General features: G+C 44.9%; 1 protein-coding gene across 1 annotated transcript in view; it reads left to right on the plus strand.

Moving 5' to 3' along the window:
* CALCR (calcitonin receptor) overlaps positions 1–13,893 on the plus strand; it is a 161,675-nt gene that overhangs the window by 26,618 nt on the left and 121,164 nt on the right. The window contains exon 2 of the mRNA XM_065398458.1: positions 5,113–5,191. Coding sequence (XP_065254530.1) covers positions 5,113–5,191 — 79 coding nt within the window. The remainder of the gene's footprint in view (positions 1–5,112; positions 5,192–13,893) is intronic.

Here is a 13,893-nt window from a genome sequence, read left to right on the forward strand (position 1 = left end):
TAATTCACAAACCTACTGCAACATGATTTCAATGTTGATTAATTTTAGACTTCATGTAAGGAAATATAAAACACTGATTCTATAATTTTGGATTTACAAGGATAGGGTTTTTCCCCTTTAGCTTGCAACAAACTTGTGCTGAAGACTATGACAGCTAAATTAGAAATAAATCTTTTGGTTTAACAATAATAGGAAGTGAGTGCTATGAACGGCTGAGGGACTCTGCTTTCCTCAGCTCCCTTTGATCTGCCACAAGAAAAGAAGTCCAGCTCTTTCTTCCCTCAGCCTCGCTCTCAGAATGGGAGAGTTGTCACACTCACAACAGGTTGAGAAAGTGGAGTTAAAGGAAAACATTGCAATGGAAGATCAAAGGACCACTAAGGAGTGCAGAAGCAGCCCAGCAGCTGCCACAGTTTCTGCTAGGGGAGCTGGAGGGATCTCAGTGAATGTACAGTTTCATTATCTGCATGCCGCTTTGCCTGCATGATGATTGCTCCTACACTCCAGGCTCTGCTATGATCAGTTCCTCCTACAGTGCACCCACTCCCTCTCTGACAGTTGCTTGTGTTGCTCCACCTTCAGTCAGCTTTCAATTTATTTGAGGGACCTGTTGTGTGCTTTCCTACTGCTCCCTGCCTTGGTGGGAAGAGTACTGGTGCTCTTCTCTCCCTATCCATCCACCTTTTGGGGCTGTCGCTCTGTGATACAGCAACAGCCAATTGTCTCTAGGCGAGTTCTGCTGCCAGCCCCATCTTCATCTGATAAGGTACAAAACTACCAGAGGATACAGAGCTTGCAGATGAAAGAGAGAGGGTAAATTAGTCAGGTAGTCCCCAAAGAGCTGAATTATCATTTTTAGATGCTCCCCATGACATGTTCCCTCCCCACCAGCCCACACACGCAAAGCAGAAGGATAGGACCTAGCCTTGACCGTAATTCCCTCCCAACAGGAATTACTGCAGCGCTAGGATTGAAGTAACTCCAGGGTGCTCTGCCAATAGCAAACAAATGACTGGTGATCCATTTAGGATTGGGAACACAGGAACTGCCACACTGTATCAGAACCATGGTAGGTCCATCAGTGGCGGTTAGCCAAGATGGTCAGGGATTCAATGATTAGGGCGACCCTAAACCTGAGGATTTGTCATAGATTGAGGTGTCAATAGAGGATGTTTTGGAACAAATTGGTAAATTATACAGTAATAAGTCACCAGGACCAGATGGTATTCACCTAAGAGTTCTGTAGGAACTCAAATATGAAATTGCAGAACTACTAACTGTGGTATATAACCTATCGCTTAAATCAGCTTCTGTATCAGATGGCTGGAGGATAGCTAATGTAACGCTAATTTTTTAAAAAGGCTCCAGAGGCAATCCTGGTAATTACAGGCTGATAAGTTTAACTTCAGTAGCAGGCAAACTGTAGCCCACGAAAGCTTATGCTCAAATAAATTTGTTAGTCTCTAAGGTGCCACAAGTACTCCTGTTCTTTTTGGTTGAAACTGTAGTAAAGAACAGAATTATCAGACACATAGATGAACATGATATGTTGGGGAAGAGTCAACACAGCTTTTGTAAAGGGAAATCGTGTCTCACCAAATCTATTAGAATTCGTTCAGGGGGGTCAACAAACATATGTACAAAGGTGATCCAATGGACATAGTGTACTTGGACTTTCAGAAAGACTTTGACAAGATCCCTCACCAAAGGCTCTTAAGCAAACTAAGCAGTCATGGGATAAGAGGGAAGATCCTTTCATGGATCAGTAACTGGTTAAAAGACAGGAAACAAAGGGTAGGAATAAATGGTCAGTTTTCAGAATGGAGAGAGGCAGGACCGGCTCCAGGCACCAGCCGACCAAGCACGTGCTTGGGGCGGTACCTTATAAGGGGCGGCCAATGTTAGGGTGGCGGGGGGCGCTCGCGGTGTTTTTGTTTTTGTTTGTGGGGCGGCGCTCGAGGGTTTTTTTTTTTTGTTTCGGCGCGGCGCTGGGGGGGGCGGGGGCTTCGGCAGCACGGTGTGGCGCTCGGGGGGGGGCGGGGGTTTGGGCGGCCTGGCCCGGCGCAGCGCTCCGGGGGTTTGGGCGGCCCAGCGCGGCACTCCGGGGGGGTGGGGGTTTGGGCGGCCCGGCGTGGCGCTCGGGGGTTTGGGCGGCCCGGCCCGGCCCGGCCCGGCACTGGGGGAGGGCGGGGGGTTGGCCGGCCCGGCCCGGCGTTCCAGGGGTTTGGGCGGCCCGGCGCTCGGGGGGGGGGGGTTGGGCGGCGCGGCAATCGGGGCGGGGGTTTGGGCGGCGCTGGGGGGGGTCAGTGGCGCGGCACTCGGGGTGGGGGTGTTACGGCGGGGTGGTGCTCTTCTTTTTTGCCTGGGGCGGCAAAAAAGTTAGAGCCGGCCCTGGAGAGAGGTAAATTGTGGTGTCCCCCAAGGTTCTGTACTGGGACCAGTGCTCTTCACACATTCATAAATGATCTGGAAAAAGGAGTAAACAGTGATCTGGCAAAATTTGCAGATTATACAAAATTACTCAAAATAGCTAAAGCCAAAGGAGACTGCGAAGAATTACAAACGGATCTCACAAAACTGGGTGATTGGACAACAAAATGGCAGATGAAATTCAATGTTGATGAATGCAAAGTAATGCAAATTAGAAAATATCTCAACTATACATCCAAAATTATGGGGTCTAAATTAGCTGTTACCACTCAAGAAAGAGATCTTGGAGTCATTGTGGATAGTTGTCTGAAAACATCTGCTCAATGTGCAGCAGCAGTCAAGAAAGCTAACAAAATGTTAGAAACCACTAGGAAAGGGATAGATAATGAGACAGAAAATATCATCATGCCACTATATAAATCCATGGTATGGTCATGGAAAATGGGAGCGGAGGGGGAGATTTGATAGAGGTCTATAAAATCAAGAATGGTGTGGAGAAAGTGAATGTGGAAGTGTTATGTACTCCTTCACGTAACACAAGAACCAGGAATTACCCAATGAAATTAGTAGGCTGCAGGTTTAAAACAAACAAAAGGAAGTGCTTCTTCACACAATGCACAGTCAACCTTTGGAACTTGTTGCCAGGTGATGTTGTGAAGGCCAAAAGTGTAACTGGGTTCAAATGGCTATGATTGGTCTGACCCTATGGCCGTTCTTATGTTCTAAAACCTGTGTCTGACAGAGGCTGGGAAACCAGACTGGTAAATCACTCCAACTTCCCTTTTCTGTACACTGCCTGTGAAACTCTTGTACTGGCCACTGTTGGAGACAGGATACTGGGCTACATGCACACTTGGTCTAACCTGTATAGCAGTTCTTACCTTCTTAGGTCTGTCTATTCCTGTATCCTGTCTCTGTCGGTGACCAGACTAAATATTTCAGAGGAAAGTGTATGATGGAAGACTATGGCACAGCCTGCCCACAGGGATAGAGATATTATTTATGTCAACTCCCTGCCCAATGAGCTGCTCTGTAGCGCCTACCTGTAGGTCCTCTTCTCCCGCAGTCTTCACATTGGGACCAAACATCTTTAGGAGCAGTTGGTCTGGTCCACAGCTGGTTTATGTGACCATATCCAGTTTAAGTACCTCTTCCTGCTGTTTAAAACCAGGATTAGGTTTTGGCCCAGTATGAATGGATTTTAGTAAAAATCAAATCAGAGATGGGAATTTCACATTCCTAATTGAAACCCATCTGCATCATATGAATAATATATAATTTAATCTAAAGAATGAAAGTGAAGAGATTATGTTGAAGTGACACAAGAAACTGTTACACATTATCTCTATGCTTGGAGAAGATTATCTAAAATCTGAAAAGGGAAGGGAAAGGTATTAACATCAGTCAAGTGTAACTGAACCTCTAGATATTTGCATATAATATTGCTATCTTTGTTGAAACTTCCAAAGTTTCATTGATGCAATCATGAGCAGAGAGACAGCCATGGGGATCTGGGCAAAGACTTTGGAGTAAAGAGGAATTTGTAAGGCTGAGCCATTTGTCCAGCTGGAGTTTGTTATTCCTGTTGGCTACAGGAAAGAGGGCCCGCTTCATGTAAGGGAATTGCTTTGATGAACAGCGAGGAATATCTTTATATCTGGCAACCACCCCCCTTCATGTGCTGCCCATAAAAGGTAATAAGGTGTGGAATCTAAACTTATAGGGAGCCTTCTGCTATTCTTCTTTGCAAAGCACTGGTTACTGCAACATCATGATGAGCCCTAAAAGAGTAAAACACGTGCTCATCATTGTATCTTTTGGCTTGGGAAAACTCCTCTTCAGTTTAAAAAACTATATGTTCTGGCACTACTTGCTGTGAGAATTCTGCAAGTAAAATTAGATTCTTGCTGTGCTCAATTGCATGGTAATACCTTGAATCCTTTCCCACTTCACAGTTATGTCATAATAATGCTGGTATTTGGCTATTAGGAATAAGCAAAAAATAATTTTGTATAAATCAGAGAGTGAATTCCACCCATGACACTTCGTGGAAATAATTCGGACAACATTTTTATGAATAGGGTGTTAATTTGTTCTTCTTCTTAATGAATAGGACCAATATTTCATTTGGCCTCAAAATGATTACATGCTACTTGCAAGAACACCTGTTTGTGCACACAAAACCCTCAATGGCAGGTGTGCATAGGAATGTGTCTATCAAATCTCTATTGCCACACAGGTGCTGTAACAAGATCACTTGCACACGGGGGGGGGATAGTTCAGTGGTTTGAGCATTGGCCTTATAAAGCCAGGGTTGTGAGCTCAATCCTTGAGGGAGTCATTTGGGGCAAAAATCTGTCTGGGGATTGGTCCTGCTTTAAGCCGGGGGTTGGATGTCCTCCTGAGGTCTCTTCCAACCCTGATATTTTAAAGGCATGGGGCTAGATAATCCTGATTGCTAAGAATGTACCTCTGAACAGGAATCACCTGGTTGCCTTATGAAGGGTAGCAGGAAGCTGCAGAGGGAGAGTTCTCAGGGAGAACCAAGGCTGCTGGTAGTGAGTAGGCCCTAACAGAGATTTGTGAATGAGACAACAGGCAGAAAAAGCCTAGGAATGACCTACTATGAGAGTAAAGGTAGGGATCTGAGAATTTTATTTTGAAGATTTGTTATATTTATAGATCCAGAACCCAAAAAGGGTTATAAACAGACAAAAGTGTTTGTCAGTTCTCAAAGAAGCCTCTTGAAGGGGAAACTGAGGTGAGGGTTTCTGACAGGACCTCCCTGAGGCTACGAGGGGGTGCCCTGGAAATCGTGGGCTATTGAGAAGTGCAGATTGGTTTGAATATGAAACAGAGTGGGGTGTGCAAATAGATGCATAAGCAAAAATGTTTGGTGTTTTTAGACAACAGTTGAAATTGGACCCTAAGTGGATTTATTTATCAACTTTTTGAGCTTAAAGGAAAAACAGTACTTTGATCTAATTATTTTGTTGTCTTGGTATGGGGGTGGCAGGGTGGTGTTTGAGGGCCTGTGATATACAGGGCAGACTAGACGATCGGGTGGTCACTTCTAGTTTGAAACTCTATGGCTTCATAAGAACAATCAGAACAAGAGAAGCCAATACTAAATATTTTTGTTGTTACTCTCCTGCTTTCAGATTCACACCTGAAGTATAGAACAAGGAATGGTTTGGCTATAACTGAAAAAGTATTAGTGATTTGGATTAAATTAGTTAAATAAAAAAATAGGTCTCGGTTGTACTTGAATGAAGTGTACTAAAAATCCAGCTGTTAGTTTAATAGTATCCATTGGAGTTAAAGAAAACAAAATTGGCCTTCCATGTCTGTCACTTGGTCTCTGCTTGTTTAATCAAGAATGTCTAATCCATATCTGTTTTCCAGAAGATTGGTGTACAAGAGGCTAACGTATGTTGTTTTTTTTCCCCTCCCAGCTGTCTTACAACTGCAGGGCCGGTGCAACCTATTAGGCGACCTAGGCGGTCGCCTAGGGCGCTAGCATTTGGGGGGCGGCATTTTCTTCGGTGGTGACCGCGGTGGCCGGATCTTCGGCTGCCCTGGTCGTCATTGGCATTTAGGCAGAGGGAGCTGGGGCAGGGGGGCGCGGGGAGGGCCGCCTGCAGCAAGTAAGGGGGGGGCGGCACGCAGGGGAACTCCCTGCCCCACCTCACCTCTGCTCCACCTCCTCCCCTGAGCATGCCGCCCCACTCTGCTTCTCTCCGTCCCAGGCTTGCGGCGCCAAACAGCTGATTGGCGCCGCAAGCCTGGAAGGTGGGAGAAGTGGAGCAGCGATGGCTTGCTCGGGGAGGAGGCGGAGCAGAGGTGAGCTGGGGTGGGGTGCTGCCGCACGGCTCCCTGGGCGGGCGGGGGAGCTGCCACGGGGGGCGCCTCAGGGCGGGGGGGGGGAGAGCTGCCGCAGGGCTCAAGGAGGGGGCGGAGCAGAGGTGAGCTGGGGTGGGGAGCTGCCGCACGGCTCCCCGGGCGGGGGGGGAGCTGCCACGGGGGGGGGGGTCTCAGGGCAGAGGGGGGGATGGGGAGCTGCCGCAGGGCTCGGGGAGGGGGCAGAGCAGAGGTGAGCTGGGGTGGGGAGCTGCCATGGGGGGGGCACCTCAGGGCGGGGGGGGGGAGCTGCCGCAGGGCTCGGGGAGGGGGGAGGGCGCCACCCTGCCACCCCCATACCAAGTTTCACCTAGGGCACGAAACATCCTTGCACCGGCCCTGTCCAAGTGCATTTGTCAACAAAAATACAATATGTAAAGACTCTGGAATATGTATTTTTTCAGGGATGAATACAAACCAGATTTTAGAAGTTTTTTATATTGCATAAAATTTCATAGAGATGCCATATATAGGTTCAGATAGGTGATAACAGATTTTAATTACATTTTTAACATACTTTTGACTCATTTTAGCTTCCTTGCTAAAACTCCCAGCATCCTGTCCTGTGTTTTCCATTCTGAACTAGTGTCCCTGTACGTGAGTTACCGAATGCACATACAGCATTTCTGCAGCACTCCCCAGGACTCAGTAAAAGATCAGAAAAATACTGCTGTTTTGCATTCAGTGAAACTTGCTGCCCAATTACCATCTCCTGGCCTAAGCCCCACTCACTTCCTAAGATAGCATACCTGTTTCATTGTGCAGGGAGCTTCTAGGAAAGGGTCATCCTAAAACTACAAACATAATAGACAACTTTATGGCACTGTAAGGGTGACACCTGATTTGCACCATCAATCCCACCCCTCTTCTTTCTGCTTAATGGCTTAGAGTAATAAAGGGGATGCTGGCCTACTTTGTGAGAAAAGCAAACTGGGTGCTGTGAGTACAGTACAGACCAATCTGTAACTCAGGGTATGTCTATACTACAAGCACTACAGCTCCACTACTGTAGCTCTGATGCTGTAGTTAAACACTTGCTGGGGGACAGAAGGGGTTTTTCCATCACTGTAGTAAATCCATTGGTATCATAGGACAACAGAAGGAAGAATTCTTCCACTGACCTAGCGGTGTCCACACCAGGGCTTATGCAGGCTTAACTACGTCTCTGAGGGGTGTGGATTTTTTAATTTTTTTTTTTAAGTTTTCGGTGTAGTCCAGGCCCCAGACTTTCCTCTCATGTTACAGCTCCTTCAAAGTCTTGCCTCCACCAGTCCTTGAACATTTCCTAGAGACTGTTCTGTATGCCGGCAGAGGGAGTTGCATTCATCTGAACCTTTATGTCTGAGCATTTAGACTTCAGAAACAGAAGACCTGAAGCATTCTCCCCTCATCCTCCCATATGACAAATGGGATTAAATGCTTAACTGCAGTGATTGTCCAGTAGGGTGACCAGATGTCCCGATTTTATAGGGACAATCCCAATTTTGGGGTCTTTTTCTTATATATGCTCCTATTACCCCCCCACCACCTGTCCTGATTTTTCACATTTGATGTCTGGTCACCCTATTGTCCAGGACATATATTGGCAAGGACCTTGGACTTGTTTTCACCTTCCTCATGAGTATTAAGCAGGTATCATCTGCTAAGATCATACCACTGCCACACACCGTCATTTCCTGAGTCTGCAAGGGGATGGGCATTACTAGGCTTCATTCTCTTCTTCATTCTTCTATTTCCTTAAAAATTAGTATAAAGTAGAACTTCCCACTTATAAAATGGGATGTCAGCATGAACATGATTTGTGTCATATAATAGTTCTCTATAATATACTTATATAATAAAATTGGAGATAATGAGATAGTGTGTATATATTATGTGTGTATATATATATATATAGAGAGAGAGAGAGACTGTATATGTTTCAATGTTGAAGAGTTACATTGCTGTAAGTAGAGATGCTGTATAAAAGCACATTCACATTTTTAAAAGGATGCAGTATGTTTAGGCCCAAGGATATTCTTGCCCAGGAAAACATTTCTATGATAATTGTATGTTATGTTGTTCAAGTCAGTCCATTCCAAAGCAAACATTTTTCTGTGGAAGTTTTAAATTGCATCTATACAGTGGTGACTTCTATGGCTTTATTCCCTAAGGGCTAGATTACAAAGGTACTTAGGTTAGGATGGCACTCACTCATCCTCAAAAACTGGCCATTCTGGTATTGCTGGGCATGGTGTGGGCCTGCCCCCACTGGTGTGCAAGGTCACACCGGTGAGGGTGGGGTGCCATGCTTCTCAAAATGGCGTCGCTAGTCTGATACTAGACACAACTACATCAGGTTTTGTCTCAATACTGGATGGTGGACATACCTTAGAAAAGTAGGACTGTCCAGCTTAAAACAGGATAAATGGCCTGCCTGACTTAGGTGCCTAACATCCCCCTCCCTCCCTCCCCTGACTTAGGGAACTATATCTGGGTTAAGGTGCCTGCGGTCCCAGTCTTAGGCTCCACTGCAATCCACAAAACTTCTACCAAACCTTATAGAAGTCTAAACTCACTTGATGCCTACATTATAGGGTAGAAGCTCCCTTGGTGCCTTCATTTCTGCCTCTGAGTATGCACACTGCTACCTCACTCTAGGTATCTGGATGCTATTGTAATGGCGACAGACCCCTGGTTGTCAGCCGGCGGGATTGAACCTGGGGCCTCTGAAGCTTAGTGCATGAGCCTCTACTGCATGAGCTAAAAGCCAACTGCCTCTTAGTTAAGGCTGTAGAGCAGACTCATTTTTTCTCTCTCTCTCTCTCTCTCTCTCTAAGTGGTCTCAGTGCCATTAGATGGGACAGAACACCACACCCAGAAGGTGTGTGGGTTACACTATCTCCTACCTAATCTCCAGAGTGATCCACAGGGGAATACAGGCATTTACCTGCCTAACTTGCATGTGAGGCCTGATCCAGGAGGTGTGCTCAAAGGCCACTTACCAGACTGAGCCCCATTCAAAATCTGGCTCTAGCTGGTGGCAGTGGCGGTCACCTTATAACTGGGAGTTTCAGGTTCAGTTCCCTCTGCCCCACCAGAAAGGGGGAGAAAGGATTTGAACAAGAGTGTACCACTTCTCAGGAGAGTGCTCTAACCACTGAGACATGGGATATGCTGATGTAGGGCTCCATTAGTCTCCCTCATTGAAGCTGTTCCACTGTGGATAAATAAAGAGACTGCTTGGACCAGGCGGACTGAACCCTGGGTTTTCCACTCTGAAGTGGAGCTCTAATCACCAGAATACAGAGTCCATTCTTGCTGTCTGGCCCAATGACTCTTTAAAGGGCTTGGCACATGTGCCTCTCATCAGTATCTTCCATTGGCTAGCTTTGGTGGCTCCCTGCCTATCATACTGGCTTATGTGAATTGCATTCTAACTCCCCTATCAACCCCATGCATTGTATAGGGAGCCTAGGCACGAAACTCAGGCTTTGTGAATCACAGTGTTGTTACTGTGATTATTTTTATTTATTTATTTATTTTATTTTTTTGTTAGGAGTTTGAAAGTTAGGTATTGTGATACTGAGTGTCGTAACACCCAAGTTCCTTTGTGACTATAGCCCTATTTGATTTGTTCAGGGTAACCTGCTATGCGTGAGCAAAATACATCTCTGCCTGGTTACAGCCTTCTGTGGTTTGATGTAAGATGATTTAAGTGCTGTTGGGAATAACTTAAATCTAACTGTGGAGAGTTTCCATCCCTCAGCTCAAATACAAAAATAACTTTCCCGTCCTCATTTGTAAGGTAATGCAAGAATTTTGTTTGACTTCAGTCAATTCTAGCATTAACACTTGAGTCATACTCTATATTTGACTTGAGAAAGCAATTACATAGGATCCACAAATTTAGCTTAAATTCCATATACTGATACTGTATGCTTAACATTTTCTTATGGAACTGCTTCAGTAGGCAATTAAATCATTTTTCATAATACTGCTTCATTCCTATACCAGAGATTGTTTTCAAACAAGTTTTTTTTCCCTGACATGTCTCAAAATAAGGTGTGACATTTTGTTTCAGTCATAGGTGCTAAAATGAAAGAAATTCTTAAATTGCAGCCAGAAAATCAGAAGCAGGTGCCTATCTTTCTTTGCGATATGGAGTTAGGGAATCATATGTGCTCTTATTAATATTATACTATCATAATCCACAGTCCATAGGGTTTTTACATCGTATCTTCTCACAGTACGAATATTTTCCATCTCTGATACCAAACTTTGGAGAGCTGCCAACTAGCAATGTCTGAGATTGGCTCCTGGAATCGAATTTCAAATAAGGGCAATGAAAGCATTCACCCAGAGATCAGCAGATTCTGTGCTGGAAACTCATCTCATCAATATAACTTCTGGACTTTAGCAAAAAGTGGGAAATAAAACTATTTTGGCTTTGGAGCCTCTGTTAGGCTTTCCCAGAGGCTCAGTGTGATCTACAAATGGAGGGCATTTGGGTAGAGAGAATGGGTAGATGGGCTTTTGAGCTTTATGGAGGCAGATTGATTTGAGGTTTTTTTAAGGCTATTGCAGTAAATGAGTCTAGTTAGCATTCTCAAAGTTGCCATTACTAAATGCAGTTCAGATGGAGAGATGTATTTGATTGCAGCTTCCATCCTCATCTGACACATTCAGGTTATGTTTACACTGAAGGGGGGGGGACACACAAAAACACTGTGGCAGCAAATCTCAGGGCCCAAGCCAACCGCACTAGGGGACTAGAAATAGCAGTGTAGACATCTGGGCTTTTAAAAAAAAAAAAAAAAAAAAAAATTAATGGAGATATCCTATCTCTTAGAACTAGAAGGGACCTTGAAAGGTCATTGAGTCTAACCCCCTGCCTTCACTAGCAGGACCAAGTACTGATTTTGCCCCAGATCCCTAAGTGGCCCCCTTAAGGGCTGAACTCATAACCCTGGGTTTAGCAGGCCAATGCTCAAACCACTGAGCTATCCCTCCCCCACCTTGGGTTCTGAGACCCACCCTCTTTGCCAGGTTTCAGAGTCTGGGCTCCAGGTTGAGTGGGAAAGTCTAAACTGCTATTTCTAGTCCTGTAGCCTGAGCCCAAGACAACTGACCTGGGTTCTGAGACTTGGTGCTCCAGGTCTTCCCCCCCAGTGTAGACGTACAGTTAGAGAACCTGATCCTATTCCCGTTGAAGTTAATAACAAACTTCCACTTAACATGAATGGTACCGATAGCCCAGAGTGAGGACAAACATTAAATGGGCAAAACAGTCTCTATAAGCTTCCAAACTAGTGATGGTTGATAAGCTGCTATCATTCTGAGGCAGTCACCGATTGGTTAATGGTTCATAATATTTTTAGTGACCAGAAACCTAGGATATTATAACATACAAAAATTAAAAACAAAACTAAAATGGAACTAAAGTCATTCCCCTTATGAGTTAATCTATTTTTACATATTTTCAGTGTTTTCTAAAATCAAATACAGTTATTGATCCCTTCTTATATATCCATTTGGAAGCAAAAAGAAAAGAACTTCCCCCAAGAAATTGGACACACTTCAAGCATATTGCACACCTTTATCATGACCTGGAATAATCAGAAGTCTTGAATGCTTCAATGCAACTGAACTGCGATTAGCCTAAGGAAGAATGTCATATTAATAATCAAGTTGCCTAACAGACAGTCTTGCGAAAGGCCATTATTCCTTTAGTTAAAATGTCATATTAAACATTGGTTTATTTAATAAAAAGCTGCTTGAAACGTGGACTTCTATCCTGCCATAGGAACGCAGTTTAAATTCCTTTGTGGATTAATCTGACTTCTTTCAACTGCATCATTGCTTTTATTCACTAGCTCAAAAACAAGTATAGCAGTGATTTAGATTTAACAAGGTATTTTATGTAATTTCAAAGTAATATAGTATTATCATTTATCTTACCGTGCTCAAGCATAGTACTGTACAGGTAGAAAGACATAGTCCCTGCTCCCAAAGACCTTGTAAGTTTGGTTGCAAATTAAAAGACTTTTACTAATTATTTGTCATCAACTCTTAGGTGTCTTAAGAGTTGATGACAAATGATCCTAAAATATCCTTTTCAAATATATATTACAGTACTATGATATTATTGATGTATTTCATTTTTGCAAAAAATGGAGCAAGTCAAATATATCCAACTTTAGTTCAATTTAGGATATTACACACTTCCTTGTAGTTAATAAATTTTAGTGTGCAATATCCTAAATTGAAGTGAAGTTGGATATGTTTAATTTGCTCCATAGGGCACATCTACACTTAAAACCCTGCATCGGCGCAGCTGCATTGCTGTAGCACTTTAATGAAGACGCTCTAAACTGACAGATTAGAGCTCTCCTCTCAGTTTAATTAATCCACCTATGCAAGAAGCAGTAGCTATGTCAGCAGGAGAAGTTCTCCTGCCAATATAGCGCTGTCTACATGGAGGGTGAAATTGGTATAACTATGTCGTTCAGGGATATGGTTTTTCCCACTCCTGACTGATGTAATTATACCAATATAGGTCTGTAGTGTAGACCAGACCTTAACCCTCTCAAGTGCACCGCTTTGGGGACAGGTTTTGCTGCCTTCATTCCTCTCTAGTGGAACCATGTGGTCCTACCGCTATTAGACTAAGTCTCTTAGGTGCAGCACCTTTTTACCCCTTTCCCCATTTACCAACTGTGGTAACATGGCAAGACCAACTGGGCTTGGCACCTGTCAGTCCTTTTCATCTGAGACCCCATGACCTGCAGCTGATTGAAGTGACCCTAAAACAGCTTCTTCAAAACAAAGTATTCCCCCCAAGGTACATAGCAATCAGAGACAAGAGGTAAAAACAATAAGGGCTGGATTCACAAAACTATTTTGGTGCCCAACTACCACTTTAACTGCCTAAATCCCAGAATCAGGCCCCACTGGGATTCACAAACCCCCTGCTCACCTGCTGCTGAACTCTGTAGGTGGGTTCACAAACCAGAAGAGGATAGGCCTTCCTCCACCTAACTAACCTGTGGGGCCTGATCTTGTAGGTTTACTCGGAGCTTACCCACTAGATCAAGCCAGGGGCGGCTCTATGTTTTTTGCCACCCCAAGCACGGCAGTCAGGTGGCCTTCGGCGGCATGCCTGCGGCGGTCTGCGGTCATGAAGATTCGGCAGCGTTTCTGTGGGTGATCTGTGGGTCCCGCGGCTTTGGCGTACCCGCCACCGAATTGCCGCCGAAACCGCAGGACCTCCCGCAGGCACGCCGCCGAAGGCCGCTTGACTACCACCCGCACAGCGACCGGCAGACCGCCCCCTGCAGCTTGCCGCCCCAGGCGCGCGCTTGCTGCACGGGTGCCTGGAGCCGCCCCTGGATCAAGCCCTGCATGTGAGTTCACACAAAATGGAGAAGGAATTCCTTAATAACTTTTAGCCCATTGGATTGGAGAGACTAGATCCTGGATCTCCCACATGAGTGTTATAAGCACCAGGGTATTGTCCTGCTTGTTTTCACTTTCTCTCTCTCCCTCTTTCTCTCTAAAATGTCCTGCATACAATGACTATGC

The sequence above is a fragment of the Emys orbicularis genome, chromosome 2 (assembly GCF_028017835.1).
Source record: "Emys orbicularis isolate rEmyOrb1 chromosome 2, rEmyOrb1.hap1, whole genome shotgun sequence".
In the NCBI taxonomy this organism is placed as follows: domain Eukaryota; kingdom Metazoa; phylum Chordata; order Testudines; family Emydidae; genus Emys; species Emys orbicularis.